Below are 20,163 nucleotides of genomic sequence, written 5' to 3'. Positions count from 1 at the left end.
TACCTCACTTATGTGAGACACTCGAAAAATGTACATGCATTAGGGTGGGTTTACACTGTTTACAGCTCTCCGTTCATTCGGTACGTACAATGGTTGCGTTGGTAGTTGGAACCGGAACCGATTGCATTTTATAAGCCCTTCACTTGAAACCGGAACCGTTATTTGCTAATATAGGTAGCAAACTAAAAGTATCTAGAAAATTCTAGAGTGCATATCATACTTTCTGGAAAGTACACGTAAACTCGTGAACTCCGCTAATTGTTTACAAATATTCATGGTGTTTACGGTCTTCTCTGTATCCTTTTAAGGGGCGGCAGTACAGCTCAACAGGAGTCGACAAAAAATAAGCGAGTTAATATATTTGTTTTATTTTTTACATTAAACGATTAATCTGTGTAATATCTAGCAATCTTCTACTTAATCAGCATTATCCACTTAAATTATTTTTTACTACGGTGTTGTGGGGTATGTCAACTCCTTTTTAGATGTACTGCCGCCCCTTAAAAGGATACAGATAAGACCGTAAACACCCTCTATATAACCCCTGTTAAGTACATGCACTGAACTATAATTATACTGGAACGCGCGCTCTGTCGGCCAGAGCGATCCGAGAGAGAGGGCCATCAGGGGGATCTCCGTTCTACTCTCGCGCATACTAAGAGCAGCCAATTTGATTTGTTTTGAATTTATATTAATGATCAGTTTCCCAATGATTGATTTAATTATAATTCAGTGAGTACACACCATTCTGATTCGTCACAGGCGCTAGCGCCATCTCGTACCGCTTTTACAAACTGCACCAGCACCAAGTGACTGGCAACGCTGCCTCTCTGGGAATTTAAGCGCGAAATGAATACAAATTTGTAGGTTAATGTAACAACTGAATAAAAAGATGGATTTTATAGCAAGAAAAAAGTTTCAAAAAAAAGTGGAAAGTGATAACTTAATTGAGCTTTATCCAACTGATTTGCAATTTTATAATCTCCCTCCTGGAAACCAGATAACTTTGCAGGAATTTGAAGATTTAGCATTAGAACGATTGCAAGTGCTTAGAATTTTAGAGCAAGCAACACAAAGGGGTAACAAGTTATTTACACAATCGTGGTTCGATGTAGTGAAAAGTGATTTACGAAAGCAAAAACTTGTTCGATTCCATCACTTCTTAAACTTAAGTGGTGGCTGCAGCGTATTGGAGTCTCGCAGAGCGGATCATTTATCACATTTTATTCTTCGTCTCGCTTACTGCCGTTCTGAGGCTCTAAGGTCTTGGTTTTTAGCTCGAGAATTGGAATGGTTTAAGACTAAGTTTATTACGATTTTCAAGCAGAACCCAGATGATATACAAACCTTTTTCGCTTTAAATCATCTTACTTACAATGGTATTTCTAACGAAGAAAAACAAACACTGTTGACGAGCTTATTAAAATCCACAATCATGGCAGATGATGTCTCGGTTACAAATTTTTATAAAGTGCCATTCAACAGTGTGACCAGTTTGGTTAACGCTCGGAGGGTTTTTGTCAAAAATGGGCAGGCATATATTCCACAATTTGAATTGGTTACTTGCATTCAATCGATATTTAGAGCACGTCTAAGTGAAGCCCTAGCGGTAATTTTTTGTTTCGGCAATAAGTATTGTTTATATTCATTTTATATTTTCAGCAACTTAGTCATATCATTCCTAATGTAGACGATGAACGCTTAAACAATCTTCTTCAGAACTTGCATATAAGCTATACCGGTCAAGATTATAATGGGTTGCCTGATAATAAGAGTAACGTTAGAGCAGAATTTTTAGATTATTATTCGAAAAAGCAGTTTCCATTATGTATGCGCCACATACATCAAGTTCTTAGATCAACGCATCATCTGAAATACAGATGTCGTTTGCAATATGGTTTATTCCTTAAAGGTTTGGGCTTAAGTCTTGAAGAATGTTTGAAAGTGTGGCGTGATGAATTTACTAAGACTATGGATGAAAATACTTTTGAAAAAAAATATGCCTACGGCGTAAAACATCAGCATGGAAAAGTTGGCGGAATGGTGAATTATAAACCTTACAGTTGCATGACAATTATTATGGGGAATGTGGGGCCAGGAGAGCATCACGGATGTCCTTTCAAACATTTTGACGCTACTCAATTACGACAAAAGTTGGTGGAGGATGGGATTCCTGGAACAGGTTTATATAATTAAAATGCATTCATTACATTTAATACAAATTTTGTAGACACAGACGAAATCATGACGCTGGTCAAAGACGCTCACTACCAAATTGCGTGCACAAAATATTTTGAACTTACTCACCATAAACAAAGCAAATCGGTTATAAATCACCCGAATCAATATTTCGATGAAAGTGATGAAATATTAAATGTAAATTCTAAAAAACCAACGTAGGGCGCAGGCAGCTGCCACATTATTAATTTATCTTCTTTTGTTATGTGTGTACATGTACGTTCATGCCCATTAGAAATAAAGTTCTTCAAAGAATAATCATTGCACATCTAACATGACTTACTACATAGTGATACATTGGTTTATTAAGTCTTAGAACAGTGGCGGACTGACCCGGGGGGGCGGGTGGCGGTTGCCACCTGGCCTGTAGATCATAATGGCCCGTTGGAAATTTATAAGTATGTGCTGTATTTATAGTTTCTTGCACTATTAATAAGTTATTAACACGTTTCTCTAATTGGGGTTGATATTAGGTTGTTAAAAAATTCTGTTTTAATTGAAGTGTTTTGCAATGAATTTATCATTTTTTGTCGTAGTATTTTGAAAGTGCTGAAATACAATGATAGGCGACGCACCTCGTGTGGATTGTATATTTTGTTACTTTTAATTATCAGCTGCAATTTTAATAAAAACTGTATGGTAATTTTCTATAAGAAAACTTTTTTTCCGGGTCGATCTGAGACAATTTTTTCTTCGGGGCTCCTTTTTTACCAAAAATCGACTACACCAAAATTTCTCAGGAAAACACTTTTTGTTCTTAATTTGGGTGCGTAGAATCCAAATCAATTCGTACTTTTTCGATCAGACTTCTCAGTCAAAAGTTATAGACTAGAAACCAATTTCGAAAGAAAATTCAAAGGGCTGGCCCTTAAGTACCCAGTCCGCCCCTGTCTTAGAAGGCTACTTTTGCGACAAAAATTTGTGTGAACATAGCGCCCTTCATAATCCTAGCATTCAATTTATAATGGTTCTAGGGTTTCACCATATTCATTCACAACAAAATTAGGGTGCTAATTTCACAAAATAAATCAGAAAATCGGCAATGGGGACAATGTCTAGAGGACTGTACAGGTAAATAAGTTCCTTATATGCACATTACAATTTAGGTATTTATTATAGATACTATGTTGCTTAACAAACAAAAATACGCAGTTAAAGTAAGCTGATTAATGTTTTGTTTTGTGCTGCCCGATTTTGTATCTACTGCCCCCGCCGGTCCAATATAAGGTTCTAGCTTTGTTTTATTATAGTTGCTATAATACCAGCTCATGTCTTTATTTTTTGAAATCGACTTTAAAGATGCGCTTCCATCCAACCGCGATGTTTTTGGTTCTCGTGCGTTTGCAAATGTGATTTTTTCGTCTGATAATAGGGGAGACGTTCCCGAAATACGTGGCGATTGTACCTTTGTTATTGTCGATCTTCCGTGCGGACGGAAATGTGATTGGAGTTCGCCAAACGTGATCAAATTAGTTAAAGAAGTAGTGGCATTTTTAGTAGTTAGAGCGGTACTAACGGGCATTGTAATCGTTGTATATGTAGATGGCAGGGACACATTTTCAACAAACACTTTAAATATATCTTCAAAACGATTCATTGTAGGTGTACTATCGGTATTAGAGGCTGTCGACGTGGAGTCCTCATTTCCATTCCTAAGCACCAATTTGCCAAGCTCAGCTTGTGTAGTTTGTATTGTCTTATCTTCCGCCTTAGTGGTAGTATTTTGAGTTTCCTGGATTTGTTTGGATGGAACAGTTTTCTCTGTTGGTTTTGAGAGATGCACAGGCGCTTTTGTGTAAACACTCTCTGTCGTAGAAGTGGGTGTTTGTGATGATAAAGATACAATATTGATCACGGTTGAGCTACTTTTAATAGTATCATCCACAACATAATCCGACAAGGTGATTTCAGAGGTCGTTTCGATGCTCATATCCCGAGTTTCATTTAAATATTGTTTCTTTGTTTGTACATACTGTGGATTTATGATTGGGGTAAACCCTCCTGTTCCAGGGAGTAATGGTACAAAACCGCCTGATTCAATTTCGGGAATTGTCGGTGGATAGAAGTTACGGGCAGTATACGGTACTTTATTCACTATAGCTGATTTGCGTTCGGCTATTAGCGCGGATGGTAATTTTACTATTTCCGCTTTTCGGCCATTTCCCCTACTCCAAAGATTATTTAAATTTAGATTGAGGCTAGGTAAAGGTACGCCGAAGAATGTAAAACCGCTGTTACTGGGAGCTGTAGATGTGATCTTGTTAACATTTTGAGTAACTGGGGGATGAATTTTGCTTTTGTTTTTTGAAGAGGCTGCGTATATTGTAGGAGTGTCTCCCGATATATAGTGAGATGACTGTGATGTTTCGGTCGTCTCATTGTTAATGTTGACCATTAGGCTTGTTTCGTTATATGGATAATCAATAAAATCTTCGTAGAAATCGTCAGATTCTTCTGGAGAAGGACGCTGCTGATTTTCTTGTGAATAAGGTGGAGGCGGTAACAGATGCGCGTTGTATAAGAATTCGGTTGCACATTCCGGTGAAATCACTTCCGGCTGTCTGTTTTCGCGATCGCAGTCTTGATACGATAAACGCATTTCTCTTAATAGACTTCCGTCGTTGCATTTTGGGCCTAGTATTGACGATTCTTCTAACCACGCCTTAAACCATAGGATGTGACAGGTACATGCCAATGGATTTCCTGAAATAACACTTGTTAGTAAACGCATAGAGGATGTATGGGGAACACATGAAGAAGATCGACCGCGCTGACGTGAAAGTTCTTATTTATTCAATTCAATTCAAAAATGGTCTCGAATTTGCTGCTTCGAATGAAAGATCTAAACCTCATGGTTTTGAATTATACAGGGTGGTGACTTGCGTAACGCATCATAGGGATTTCAATGTAAAATTCATAACATGCGATTATTGGCTCCCCAAATTATTTTAGAGCAAAAATGTATTAAAGTTTTTTGTAAAAAAATCAATCAACCGCCATCTTTTTCAATAATCTGCAATGCCATGGAATTTTCTAAAACAAAAAGATATCCAGTTATCAATTAGCAGCAGTTCGAAATTGATTTTATGATCGACTTGGTTAGTGTCTTGCAGTTAACGGTGACTTATTCGAACATTTATTGTAAATTGTTATATTAGGAAACCAGTTTTAGTAGGTAATTTGGTCTTTCTTTATGTTGAATTCGCTGTCCTAAATATAATTCTTTTTGATAGAATTTGATTTGTTTTATAGCAGACATTCCATGGCATGACGGATATTGGCGTAGTTTTTGTATTATAAAATTCCATGGCATCACAGATTATTGAAAAAGATGCGGGTTTTATTTTTACAATTTTCCGTGTTTATTATGCAAAAAATTGAAAACTAATACGGTTGATTGACGTAAAAAAGTTTTTTCTACAAAAAACTTTAATACATTTTTGCTCTAAAATAATTTGGGGAGCCAATAATCGCATGTTATGAATTTTACATTGAAATCCCTATGATGCGTTACGCAAGTCACCACCCTGTAGACATTTCTTATTACAACACACTATACTCGTAACCGACTAAAGTGGAAGCACATTCCTGTAACTACAATCTAATGCAGGGCAATGCCAGTTATACATTTACAGCATGTGAGCTATACGAGCCATAACACATAAATATTCGGACGCTCGATTTTAAAAATATTGTAACTTAAAATCATTGTATGATTTTTTATTAATATTTTTCTTGTTTTGACACCATTTCTTAACAATGAGTTACATCCCTTTTGGCTTTAATAACAGCCTGGATTCGTGTAGGCATGATCGTGACAAGAGCTTTACATTCATCGGCGCCAAAGGTATCCCAAATGTTTTGTAATTACTCCCTCAAAGAAGCAATATTGCATTGCGGTTTTATGCCATACTGCCTCAATGACATTGAGATCTGGACTGTTTGAGGACCAATCTAAAACACTAGAATATTGTGGTCTTGTAACCATTTCTTAGTCGTTTTTGCTGTGTCTCTTTCCTGTAACTTTGATTGATGCTGTTTTTCCATACTTTGTTACAATATCTGCCACCGTGGACTTGGGCAAATTGAATTCCTGACCTATTGGCCTAAAGGATTTTCCCTTATGAAACCATTCTACTATTAATTGTCGAATTTCTTTGCCACATGCCATTTTTTTTTAACAAAATGTCAAAGTATACTGACAGGTTATAAAAATTATTACTTTTTGTTTTTATCCCGCTACCTAGATCAAACTATCAAATATGTGTGGTGTCCGAACATTTATGTATCAGTTCATTTTGCTGGTTTTTCCATTTTTATGTTATGAGAGCATTAAAAAAATAGTATTTTGCTATTAGATTTAAATAATAAACTTATAAAACATATTTCTGTATAAAATATTTATAGCTTTATTGACATTGACTTGGATTTTTTTTTCGGTTTTATTTTAAAAATGCTAGATGTCCGAACATTTATGTGTTAGGGCTCGTCTACTTGAATGTACAGAGGAAACGTCTGATCAATTTGAACTACCTACAGTATTTTTAAAAAATGCGCCAAACATTCTCACTGTACAGGGTCATTCTTGACGAGCGTCAGTTAGAAAGATATGGAAAACCTTTGAAAATGGAAATAAACTGATAAGCCCTTTAAGGGTTTTGGCATATGATGAATTGAACTAAAATATTTTCAAAATGGCGCCACTTCCGGAAATACCGGAAGTAGCCATCAACTTTGTTATTTTAAATAGGGACCCCCTATTTTTTCTACATTTTCGGATTCTACGTCGTTTGGAGTACAACGATACCCCATAGTTGACCCTTTGCTCCAAGGGCTTCGCCGATATTCAAGTGTTTGTATCAAAAATTGAATTTGCAGGGATAACTTTAAAAATTTATTATTCGAAAACGGTGAGAGATATTGCAAAATAGTTTTCAATGCTTTATTAAGGAAAGATCGAATTTTCTTATGGTATGCGTAAGAGTGTAAGAAAGTGAGACTACGTCACTTTTTCAAAGCTCTCAACTTTTAAACTTTTAAATACCCGTAACTCCATTTTTTCAAATGGCACCCCCCATTTTGTTTTTCACCCTTGTTTTCCTTTTTCCCAGACCTTTAATTTGATGCAAAATGTCAAAAGCTGCTCCAAACGGTTTCCGAGATATTCCGTGTTTTAGTTACTTCTTGTGGAAAGTTGATAAAAAAATTAAATCGCTTGATGTTATTGTTTTGTTTTTATTATGATAATGTTTAAACGTCAAATTTTCGCTGCTTGAACTTATACTTCTCAATTTCTCGTTGGATATCATTGAGCGATGCAGTTGGATTTGCAGCAAAATACGCCAGTACAGTTATTTCTTGTTCTTCAGTGTACCACAGGCTTCCTTTTTTGTATTTTTGTTTGAAAGATGCCGTTATTCCTGAAATTTTGTAGTAATTTGCGAATTGTAGCCTCTGTGGGTTGCGCCTTGTCAGGGTATCTTTCGGAAAAAAGACGACAAGTACTGGCAGCTATTCGATTACATTCACCGTGTATTAATATTAAATTCAAAAAATCTTCATTAGTGTAACCCAAACGAGCCATTATTGACGAAAAGTATAAGTTCAAGCGGCAAACATTTGACGTTTAAACATTATCATAATAAAAACAAAACAATAACATCAAGCGACTTAATTTTTTTATCAACTTTCCACAAGAAGTAACTAAAACATGGAATATCTCGGAAACCGTTTGGAGCAGCTTTTGACATTTTGCATCAAATTAAAGGTCTGGGAAAAAGGAAAACAAGGGTTAAGAGTCTTCTTTACCCAAGCGCAACTTTTTTACATTATTATAGTATATAGACGATTATAGTTGCAAGAGACAAGATGGTATTTTTGCTTTGTCAACTCCTGTCTTGGTCCTTAGTTAGATTCCGCCGACACTGAGCAGCGGCGCCACTTGTTACACTGAAATTGTTGATTTACCGCCCGCCAAGATACAGACTTTATTTACACAAAATATGATTTCATTTTTTGGGGTAATGTTTAGAAGGAACTTATCTAAAAAACTGTCGGTTTACTTTTTCCATAAATCGTCTTGATCGCGAGTAAAAAAATGAAACAGATTAGCGCAATAATCGGCGCAAAACAGCTAATCTTTAAACAATCGATACCTATTCAGTTGCTATACACTTTTTAAAAAAAATAGTCCGAACATTTTGTAGATAAAGGTCTAAATTTATAAAATAGTTCTTAAAAAAATTTTTTTTTTGAAAAACAACTAGAGTTTTTATGGCGGGCGCTCTTATGGAAATTTACATTGGGTGCAGTGGGTACAGAAGACTCTTAAGAACAAAATGGGGGGTGCCATTTGAAAAAATGGAGTTACGGATATTTAAAAGTTTAAAAGTTGAGAGCTTTGAAAAAGTGACGTAGTCTCACTTTTTTAGACTCTTACGCATACCATAAGAAAATTCGATCTTTCCTTAATAAAGCATTGAAAACTATTTTGCAATATCTCTCACCGTTTTCGAATAATGAATTTTTAAAGTTATCCCTGCAAATTCAATTTTTGACACAAAAACTAGAATATCGGCGAAGCCCTTGGAGCAAAGGGTCAACTATGGGGTATCGTTGTACTCCAAATTCGACGTAGAATCCGAAAATGTAGAAAAAATAGGGGGTCCCTATTTAAAATAACAAAGTTGATGGCTACTTCCGGTATTTCCACGCGCCATTTTGAAAATATTTGAATGACCCTGTATACTTTCCACTATTCTAAAACAGATAGGTGTTGCATATTGGTCAACTATAACACGAAAAATACGTTCGATCTTCTCCTGTCTTCCACAGAATATAAAAATATTACCGTTGATATCAAGAACCGCCAAATTTCCGCGCAATTGTCGAACGGATTTTTCAGAAAATGATGCCATCTTATTGTTTTTTATACTTAGAATACGGAGTCGTGGCATTTCGTTAAAGGGGGTGCCCTGAACGCTGCATATATGATTGTTGTCTAAACGCAATTCGACTAACCACTCCATTTTTTCGAAATCGTCATTTGTAATTTTCGAAAGACGATTATTACTCATATCTAACATTTCCAATGATCTCAAGTTTTTTAATCCGGCACTCTCTAACGATGTGAACTGATTGTGGCTCATGTTCAGCATAAGTAAGTGAGTAATTGATGAAAATCCGTTCTCGGAAATACTCTCCAATTGGTTTTCTTGAAGCTCCAATACTTGTAGCATAGGAAGATCATAAAATGCGAATTCTGGTAAACGTCTCAATTTATTGTTGTTCATTTTGAGTATCACAAGCGAAGGTAACGAATTAAAGGAATGACTTTCAATTGTTACTAGTTCATTGTTGTCTAAATATATGAGTTTTAGTGATGGTAGGTTCCCAAAAAGATTCGTTTTTATTTCTGGAATCAAATTTTTAGATATCCGCAGTTCGAAGAGGGCGCTTAAACTTTTTAGGGTTGTGGAATTAATGTTTAGTAGTTTATTATTAGTCAGATCCAGAACGCGTAATTGCTTCATTCCTTGGATACAGTCCGGAAATTTGGATAAGAGATTAAAAGAAACGTTAGCGATTTGCAAATCTTTCGTATTTCTCAGTACAGTGTACGAAATTTCACTCAGCTGGTTTCGACTTAGATCTAGTTTTTTCATATGCGCCACTTTATTAAACACATCGTCCGATAAAATACCGAGTCTATTTTCTGCTAAGTTGAGCTCACGCAATCTAGAAGCATGTAAGAACGCAACAGCTTCAACATGTTCTATTTGGTTACTTCGTAAGTCTAACACTTCCAAGTTTGGCAATTCTACTAACGAGGCTTCATCCAATTCTCCTATAGAATTTTTTTGAACGTACAACTTTCTAAGTTGACGTAAATAACGCAACGTTCCCGGAAATATCCGCTCAATACCGTTGTAAGATATATCCATCATCTTGAGCGTTGGAAGATTTAAGTCCGTCAACGGCAGCTTTGTAATCATGTTTTTGGAAACGTGAAGATACTCGATAGCAGGTGGAAGTCCCCTTACAAACTCGAACAGGTGATTATAACTACAATCAAGTTCGAATAATCCTGAGAGATGACCGAACGTTGCGGGGTGGATATCACTTAATCGATTACTCGAAATATTAATATGCTCTAGAGCGGGCGTTTCAAGAAAAGCTTCGGAGCTGATTAAACTTAATCGGTTATTGCTTAAATCGAGCCTTCTTAAGTTTGGCAAATTTGCAAGTAACTGTGGCTGTAATATTTTGAAATAGTTGTGGGATAAATCTAATCCCTTTAAAGCCGGAAGATTCCAAAATGGCGCCTCTAAGATATCCGAAAGAGAGTTATTACGTAACCGTAACTCTCTCAAAGCCGGCATTGCCTTAAAGGTTTCGCGTTCTATTGTATGAAGATTATTATGATCTAAGTGGAGTCTTTCTAACATTGCGTGTCCTCGTAACGAACCAAATGGTATCACTTCTAAACTATTATAACTCATGTCCAAAAAAATTAAACGCGGCAATGCATCTAAAAGGGATCTCAATTCGGCAACATGACTTATGTTGTTTTCTATCAGCCAGAGTTCTTCTAATCCGCTTCCCGAATGTTGTAGAAAACTTTCTGGGTGCACTCTTCTAATCAGGTTCTTGTTCAAATCCAGTAATTGAAGCATAGGTACTCGGTGGAAGGCTCCGTGGTGCAATTCCTTAATTCTGTTGTTAGAAACGAATAATTGCTTTAACGACGGAAGATCTACAAAAGAGCCCTCACTCAGTGTTTCCATTGAATTGTGCTCCAAATGTAACACTTCAAGGTTGGATAAGTCCCTAATACTTCTTCCCACTATTGCGGGGTCAACAATTTTATTTCCGACTAACCAAAGCTCCTTCAATGCAGGGAGATGCGTAATAGCTCGTGGATGGATCCAGGAAATACCACAAAATGAAATATTAACCAAATTTAGTTTTGGAAGGTCTTGTAAGAGACCTCCCTCAAGCCTGGACAAGCGAGGGCTACCAGTTATGTGCACCTTTTCTAGTGTCGGTAACTCTCGAAAGTGCCGAGAAGATAATTCCACCAGTGATTTCGATTCGATTTGTAGATATCGAAGTTTTGGCAAATCGGAAAATGTAGGAAATCTTTTTAATAAATTCGAGTTTATCGTTATCGCCTCCAGAATGTTTAGACCGGCCAAGCTGTCTTCAGGTAAACTTCTAAGAGCCGGTTCCACGATGAACAGCTCCACAAGAGACGTCTCCAAGCCACTTAACCAACTAGACGATACGCGTTCCAGGCCGTTATACCGTAGCATTAATCTCATCACCTTCAGTGGAACAAAAGTTTTAGCTGGAACTGCTGGCAGCTGATTGTTCTCTAATATTACTTCGTCGATCAGTTCCTGAATGTAATCTCCAACTTTTCGTAATCCTTCTAAGACGCGCGGAAGATTGCTATGCGAGCACCTAATAAGCATCGTTGTCAGTGTTTCTTTATGTACCTATGTTTAGATCTAACACGCATCATACTTACCAAATCTGTATAAAAGTTCCACGAGATAAACAACGACATGGCAATATATGTTCTTGCGGTGGACATTCTTTCTGACCCATTTGGCATAGTCCTTGTTCAAGATAAAGTATCAGTGAGTAATATAAAAACCATTTCCATGATATGGACATCTTGCTTCACATATTTCCTTTGAAATCGACCATAGTTTGGAGTGGATAATGTTTTGACTGAAAAGTAAAACGCATAGTTATAGTGTAAGGAGTCGTTTCATAAGTTAAAATGATGAGTTTATACAGGCCGATTCTGATTCTAGAGCCACCTTGGGGATCACCGAAACTGTAAGCTATAGTTTAAATTTGGCAAAGTTGCGTAGGTATTTTGACAATAACAAAATTCCGTTTTGAAAATGCAAAAGTTCAGACTAATTTCAAAAATATCCGGAAAAATTTTGCAAAATCGTTTTTATTTTTTAATGAAGTTATTTAAAAATATATTTCAAAATAAATGACACATTATTATGGCCACTTTTTTCCCTCTACAATAAGATGCTAGTCTTAAATTTTAAGTCTGACGTTTCGTCACTTCTCGAATTTGAATCGACCTGTATAAACACGTTCCAGATAAATCCAAAACTGACTTTTTAAGCTTTTAACGTCGCTTTTAACATTGCATTTTATTTTATCACTACAAGGACGTTTCGAAAAAAAGGTTTTTTCAGAACCTAGTGAGGCCGCACGTTCTTTTAAAAATCCCTTTCGGTTCAGCCAATCAGCTGTAGGTAGATTTGCATAAAGTGTCCTCCATTTTGTTCCAATATGGCGGATTTGGCTGATTCACGAACTTGACCGATAGATATTTATAAATTACATCACCCCTTAAAGTTTGGTCGAAATCGGTTCATAATTATACGAAAGTAGAGTGTTTCTTGAAAGTGATATGCATATTATATAAACCTATATAACTTTGATTATAGCAAAGCTATATAACTTATAAACATATATTTTTGAAAACAAGTCACATTTTCCCATTGCAACTTATTTCCCCTACAAGGTGGTATAATTACGAGTATATAAGTCTGACGTTTCAGTTTTTTGGGTCATCATCAACTTTATTTTTTTTAAGAGCTCTTCAATCTGAAAAATGCATGTGTCACAGTATGCCAATAGAATAAAACTATCAAATTAGACTAACGCTATAACGCCTTAAGATTGGCAATAACTTACAAAAATATATAAGGTGGCTATGCGAAGCACATGTGTACCTATAGCTCTTTTGTAGCCGGCAATCGGCATTAAAATTTGCCAAATGATATTTATGATAAACGCTGTCGAAAATACACCTGTTTGGATAGTTTAGAAGAGTAAGAGAAACACAAAGCCTTAACCTTATTTCCGTCGCTACAATTAATAATTATCATATTCTATTTAATTCTTCAGTGAACACCCCCCACTTCCACGCTATCCCTCGCAGAACGAGCAACTGCATTTTTTGACGGTTTTAGTAAAGTATTTGCTCGCAATACATGATTCAATAGTAAAAAAAACTCTTAATTTTTCAGAAACTTTTCAGTTTGCCATGGAATGCTTTTGTTTCATAGCCAACTGAAATTTTTGTTTCTAAGTTAATTTTGCTTTATTGTCAATTTTAAGGTGGTAGCGTGACCGATTAATGCAGTGGCGTACTTTTTTTGTAATTCTTATAAATTAATTTCGGATTCGTGATTTTCGTGTTCAATAACCTCAGATGCCAAATTTGGCCGGGATCATAATCTTCTTCGCACTCTGTTTAGGAGTGAGTCACCCTGGGGTAAAAGCTTTAGAACAACTTTTATAAAAACGGAGAAAGAATACCGAAAAACCTACTCAAAGACGCGTGCTACCCGTATTTGTTACCTATTCTTATACTCTTACCGAGAAAAAAATTAAAGAATAAATAGGTACCTATTAATTTCACGGTTTTTTTAGGGTAGCTCCCAATCGCAACAAGATGATTGGCCCCTTGATTTGTTAATTCTGTATAAGTTAAGGGGATGAGCCGGAGCCTAATTTAGTTTACACACTGTGTAGTTTTCTTTATTCGAATAGAAATGAAAATTTTTCGTACCTAGTACAGAAGTTATCCAAGTTGTTCAGTTTGAGCGTTTGCCAGCATTATTTCAACATTACTTTAGTTCGTACCGTCAATTACTTATATAAACTGTTAGATCTCTCTGTTGTTCGATGCCAATAAATCAGACATTATAAATTCTTACAGATAGGTACATATTATTCTAATTTTTGTGAGATTGTTGATTTGAGCATAGTAAAAATGATGATCACACAAGATGATTGTCGTCATTTACTTGTACGGTACTTGAAATGTAATTTTACAAGTTACGGTGCTTGTCAACGCTCTATGACTGCACTGAAATTTTTCACGAGTCACGATTATGTCGTCAATGAAACCGTATTTAATTTTGTAAGCAAAACACACGGATGGTTTTTTAAATAAATTCCATGATGAACTTACTATAAACAACCTTTGATTATAAAAATACAATATTCAAATCTAACAACAGTTGTAGGCATTTATTTCGATGGGATTATCGATGCAATGTACAATGCGATCTAAAATGAATTGCTATCGAGCTACCTTTGCAATTTTTGTTTACGCGGGAAATTGTCCAAAGGCGACTCGACAGAAACTCATTTTTGATCGCCCGTTAAACCTATTTCACTGTGAAAAACAGATTTTTAAAAATGTTTAAAATAAATTTAGTTAAAATTGAAACAGAATTTGTGAATAAGTAACGAGCGATCTTCACTTTCATCTACCCATCAGTAGGGATTTTACATTTGAAGTCTAAATTAAGGGACGCAAATCATGTAAACGGTAATGTCTTTAAAACGTAGGTATTCAGTATTCGCAAAACGCGGTTGGGATGCTGGTAAGGGCAAGAAAGAATATGACTAGCGAAGTGTATAATAAGTCTCTTTATTGTAGGTATAGAACATGTTCTTAAGTTACCCAATAAAAGTATAGGGTTTTGTATGAGAACCCAACTAGGGGCGACTTTCAATATTTATGTATTGGTACCTTAGGTATCTTTTTGAATCTATAAAGTTTTAACTAATATTTTAAACATTGAAAGTGCAAGGCTAACCCCACAGTGTAAATAAAATAATAGAAAGCTAGCCAGGAAAAGTAATTATTTTCACAGTGAACGGTGCCGTTAAAAACACTTTCCCTGCCTATTATCATTTTCTAAATTTCTAGATGCGCTTAGTAAACTCATCCGCATTCATGTAAAGATATATGTTAAGCAATTACTAATTAGCCATTTTTGTCAAAACATTTTTTTTATTATTATATTAGGTGCAATAATCATCTTACATACCAACGTGCTGTCGTTGCTCAAAGCTCATTTTGCCCACATTGTTAATCAAATGATAGGTAATTTGTAATTACCTCATTGTTTTTATGCAAGAGTAAAAACAGACAATAGGTAGGTATGTAAGTACGCTTTCCTATTTTGTAATATTAAATGTAACCGTGTAGGGTAATAAAGTTCCTCCCAAACAACTATAGGTACGTAGGTTCTATATGTCGTCCTTAATTGTTATGGCCAGACGACTATATACCAGAAAGTTAGTACATGAGGAAACAAAAATGATACGATATGATAAGTAGGTACCCATTCGGAGGGTTTCGAGTAAACTTCTCCGTTTAGAGCAAAATTTTTTAAAGCCTATACCTATCAATGTAGGTATGCCTAGTTATCCTGAACGTCTAAAGTGATACGCCTATAATGCTCTGCGTGGTTTTATTCGAAACAAACTGAACCCTTGTTATACGATCGATTTTGCACATTAGAAAGCAACAATGAGTCCTTATAAATCCGAACAAAACGATTCTGAGGTTTATAGACTTTACGAAAAATTAGGTAAAGATTAGGTACACATTACACTTAACGCAATTCGTGAAATCCATATATTAACCAAAAGGAACCGTTCATGTTTTCGGTTATTAAATTAAGGCACGCCGTACCTACTTAGTATATCTAAGTACCTATGTACCTAGAAAGCATTGTAATAAAATTATATTCTTATTAGGGACATAGGTACCTACACCTATTCCGGATGGTATAACCAATTTTAACAAATGCTTTAGGCCAATAAAATACGACTTAAAATGTAGGTGTCAATGTTGAATCGAATTGTTTTTGCGAGGGTTACTTATTTGCGGTTTAGTCTTCTCGCAAGTAAAAACTTCACAGTGGAAAAAATTAAGGAGTTTCAATTTTGATTCTATCGCTACAATTGAATAAATAAATAATAAATATGGATTTCGCATACATTAGACCAAAACATATCAAAGTAGATAGGTATACCTACTCCAATGAATAAAAATATTTAGTGAGGAAGGTTTTATGATTTATGATCATTCTTTAGCATTATTACCTAAGCATAAAATAAACCCTAAGTAAAGTAAATAAAGTAAATTTAATCAATTAATACCTGCTTTTGATTTCTCTGATTCGGACAAAAACTCTCAATGCGCTTATTTTTAATTGTCCACTCAGTTTAGTGAAAAAACTGTTTATTTAAAAGAGATTTGTTGATATTTATGAAACATCTATCTACCTATTACATATTATAACGGGCGATCAAAAATGAGTTCTTGTCGAGTAAAGTTGAAGTTAAGTACGTACGCAACTCGCATTTTTGATCGCATGGTACCTACCAAGAAACAAAATCGTGTTGGCATTTTGGCAATAATTACCATGTGGGTGTAATTTATGTGTAACTTTTGACAACATTTTTCTATAGTTTTACGCCATTTAAAACTAAAAAATAAATAAAATCACACAACCCTAAGTATAGATAGTATGAGTTGAGCTTTTATTAATTCATATTTTGAATTTTTCCGTTATCATCAAATTTAAATATGACTACATTAATATAATATGACAAGTTCGGCGCGCCTGAATAATTTGAAATCGTGGTAGGCTAAATTGCTCCCTTATTCTTGCAACTATTGAATCGAATTTATCTATGTACCTATTATACATATATGTGGTTGCTAGTAATGGACATTATATAAGTACCTTATTTATTCATGATATTCCAATGGCATTTTTTAAAATCACATGGATTCGGATTACTTATGTGTATACTTCAGTATATGTAGCACAATTGAAACAACCGCGACACTTCGCGGTATTTTACTCACATACTGACTGTACCAGAAAAGAAATGATGTTTAAGAGGTAAAGTCTTTCACACTCTGGTAAGCTCCTATAGAATGAATCATTCCTCTTGAAGTTTAAAAGTTGTTGTAAAATGTGTCTTATGCGAGGACGCATAGATGCGTAATACGAGATTTACCTACAATAACAACGGTCATGCTTTGAGGCCAGAGCTGGGATGATTACTCAAAAAAAGTAATCGAATACTGATTACAATTACTTTGTCATAAAAGTATTTAATTACAGTAATTAATTACCTCAGAAAAATTGTATTCGGCAGTTCAAAATGTACGGAGTCTTGCAAGATCTGTAGAGCAATTGTAGTTTAAAGGCCCCGTAAAGGCAGTGTATAACTTTCCTTTTTTACCAAAAATCGACTACACCAAAATTTCGTACTTTTTCGATTAGACGTCTCAATCAAAAGTTATGGACAAAAAAGTAATTTCGGCAAAAAATTTAAAGGGCTGTAACTTTTGATCTAGTAGTCCGATCTTGGAACTGTTTGAAATTATGGATTCTACAGGCCACATTCTATACGAAAATATTGTTTTCCGGTCGATCTGAGACAATTTTTTTTTCTGCCCAAAAAAAAGGCAGTTATTTACCTTCCTTTTTTACCAAAAATCGACTGCACCAAAATTTCTCGGGGAAACACTTTTTCTTATTAATTTTGGTGCGTAGAATTCAAAACGATTCGTACTTTTTCGATTAAACGTCTCAATCAAAAGTTATAGGCAAAAAACCAATTTCGACAAAAAATTCAAAGGGCTGTAATTTTTGATCTAGTAGTCCGATCTTGGAACTGTGTGCGCCATCTCCATGGCAATTATAGTTTTAGAAGTCTAGTTGAGATGTCGCCACGTACGCAACTTAAGAATTCTTTGTAAATTTCATTTGAATTTATGCGATTAATAGCAACGTCGCACTTATTATTCCTTAAAAGGCAGTTCAAAATGTACGGAGTCTTGCAAGATCCTGTAGAGCAATATGTAGTTTAAAGGCCCGGTTTTAGCCTCACACCTATATGCACCCCAACCCCACTTGATCTGAGACTACGTCTTTATTGGTCAGCATCAAACCGAACACTACCGCAAATCGTGTATTTGTATCTTACCACTTCCGCTCCAAGTTATTGCGTTGCTTAACCCGAATCTTTCTTAGTGAACTGCAACAGGTTTTTGCAACAATTCACTACTGGAAATGTTACCTGTAAATTAAAAAGGTTGTACAAAATAAATAAACGCCACAAGTGTCATTTAAACTGGGAAGTATATTTGGACATCTCATTTACAACTATCGGTTTAATTGTTATATTGTGCACAATTTAAATCACGTCTCCAAACCGGTTACTCTCTTAACTGTATCCAACAGGATTTCAATCCTAATAGCATTATGTAGTCTGATAATTAAGTTTTCTAAGAGTGCACCTCCGCATAAAAATGCTTTTAAATTATGAATATTACAACCTTGCAATCTATGATCACTAATTCTGTCTTGATTAAAATTGTAAGTCCTAATTTTCTCATTACGAAAATTTGAGCGCACTTGCATTTTTTTCGTATTCTCCATTTTATTTAGCTGACTTTGTAACTGTTTATCATATAATAGGGCACGTAATCGTTGTAATGCGATGGTTTTATTTTTATGTTGGGAACGATCTACTTGACACTCTGTACTTAGACCTGTGGGTAAATGTGTTATTCTTACTGCACTGTCGGTGGTGTTTACGTGTTGACCGCCCGCTCCAGAAGCTCGTTTGGTTTCAATACGCAGATCTTTGGGGTTGATTATAATTTGAATCTCGGTGGGCTGTGGGAGTACAAGAACGGAAACGGTACTCGTATGAATCCGGCCAGCTTTCTCGGTAGCAGGAATACGTTGCACTCTATGCACACCAGCTTCATACTTCAAGTATTGCAACACTTTATCTCCATTTATTAACGCACTCGCATGTCGGATACCTCCTAGGTCAGTCGTTAAATATTCCGCAATTTCTAGATTCCAATTCTTGTAATCGGCAAAATTGCAATATGTATTAAAGAGTTCCTTTGCAAACAACATTGCTTCTTGACCTCCTACACCTGCACTTACTTCTAATATAATGGCGTTACACTTATCATCATCATCCAGTGGTAACAAAGTCTGTAACAGCTCCTCGTCAATACACTTCAGTTTTTCACGAAACGATTCATTTTCTTCTTCTGCTAGCAGTCGAATAGCTGGATCGTCGTCTTGCAGCAGACTTGTTAGGTTCGTGATGTTATCTATTACATCGTTACGTACCTGAAGAATTGTAATTGTAGGTTGTAATACTGCCAGCCGTTGCTCTTGCTTTGGTAACAAGGCGGCTGTTACAGAATTCAATTCATCATACTCCTTTTTTAGTTTAATGATGTAGTTGTTAAGATTAACATTGTTTACATGTAAATTCACCGCATAATTAGATGAGGTATTGTAGAATTGTTTCGATCTTTTAAAGTGCTGATAGGAGTTTAAAATGCATGCCGAAATACTTTTGCAACAACGTCGAGTAGTAATAAGCATGTCACAAATCAATTCCAGAGCGCTTCCAAACATAAGTAAAATACATAATATGCTTCCAAAAGTCAAAAAGTTGGGTTAGGTTTTCTCCTTAGTATGAATGAAAGTGTATCGTATAACAGGGAGATGGCGCACGTGTACTTATTGTTTTTAAACATTCAAAAACCGGGCCATTAAACTACAATTGCTCTACAGATCTTGCAAGACTCCGTACATTTTGAACTGCCATTTAAGGAATGGCAAGTGCGCCGTGGCTATTAATTTGCATTAATTCAAATGTAATTTCGAAAGAATTTACGTACGTGGCGACATCTTAACTAAACTTGTAATACTATAAATATGAAGGAAAGTGTATCGTTTAACAGGGAGATGGCGCACATGTACTTATTGTATTTAATAATTCTTATATATGCCGCTGCACTAAAACCACAGATCATCAAAGGATGTGGTTTGTTTTTTTGATTTATATACAGGCTGATTCACGCAAACCGTTACCTAAAAGTATTCAGACTATAACCAATATGTTATAACGAAAAAAATATTATCTTGATCCGGTTTTACCGGATGTGGATAGAAATTTCTTATTTTAAATACAATGCTCTGTATTTTATCGCATTTTCGGAATCAACATGAAAAATCTACGTCG

General features: G+C 35.5%; 3 protein-coding genes across 3 annotated transcripts; 1 reads left to right on the top strand and 2 right to left on the bottom strand.

Annotated features, from left to right (window-relative positions):
• Positions 1–830: 830 nt before the first annotated feature.
• Positions 831–2,496, top strand: LOC116171367 (DNA primase large subunit). The gene is made up of 3 exons (XM_031488159.1): positions 831–1,609; positions 1,663–2,182; positions 2,231–2,496. The coding sequence occupies exons 1-3, from the start codon at positions 893–895 to the stop codon at positions 2,398–2,400; spliced, it is 1,407 nt and encodes a 468-aa protein (XP_031344019.1). The 5' UTR covers positions 831–892; the 3' UTR covers positions 2,401–2,496.
• Positions 2,497–3,340: 844 nt separating this feature from the next.
• LOC116170655 (protein artichoke-like) lies at positions 3,341–12,406 on the bottom strand. Its single transcript, XM_031487161.1, has 4 exons — positions 12,387–12,406; positions 11,771–11,976; positions 9,089–11,703; positions 3,341–4,941 (listed from the first exon to the last, which is right to left on the bottom strand). The coding sequence occupies exons 2-4, from the start codon at positions 11,917–11,919 to the stop codon at positions 3,341–3,343; spliced, it is 4,365 nt and encodes a 1,454-aa protein (XP_031343021.1). The 5' UTR covers positions 11,920–11,976; positions 12,387–12,406.
• Positions 12,407–18,226: 5,820 nt separating this feature from the next.
• Positions 18,227–19,714, bottom strand: LOC116171884 (peptide chain release factor 1-like, mitochondrial). Its single transcript, XM_031488916.1, has one exon. The coding sequence runs from the start codon at positions 19,551–19,553 to the stop codon at positions 18,306–18,308; it is 1,248 nt and encodes a 415-aa protein (XP_031344776.1). The 5' UTR covers positions 19,554–19,714; the 3' UTR covers positions 18,227–18,305.
• Positions 19,715–20,163: the final 449 nt, after the last annotated feature.

This window comes from Photinus pyralis, unplaced genomic scaffold (genome assembly GCF_008802855.1).
Source record: "Photinus pyralis isolate 1611_PpyrPB1 unplaced genomic scaffold, Ppyr1.3 Ppyr1.4_LG5, whole genome shotgun sequence".
NCBI lineage: Eukaryota > Metazoa > Arthropoda > Insecta > Coleoptera > Lampyridae > Photinus > Photinus pyralis.
Note: the sequence above shows the minus strand (reverse complement) of the source record. Positions and strands in the feature narration are given on the sequence as shown.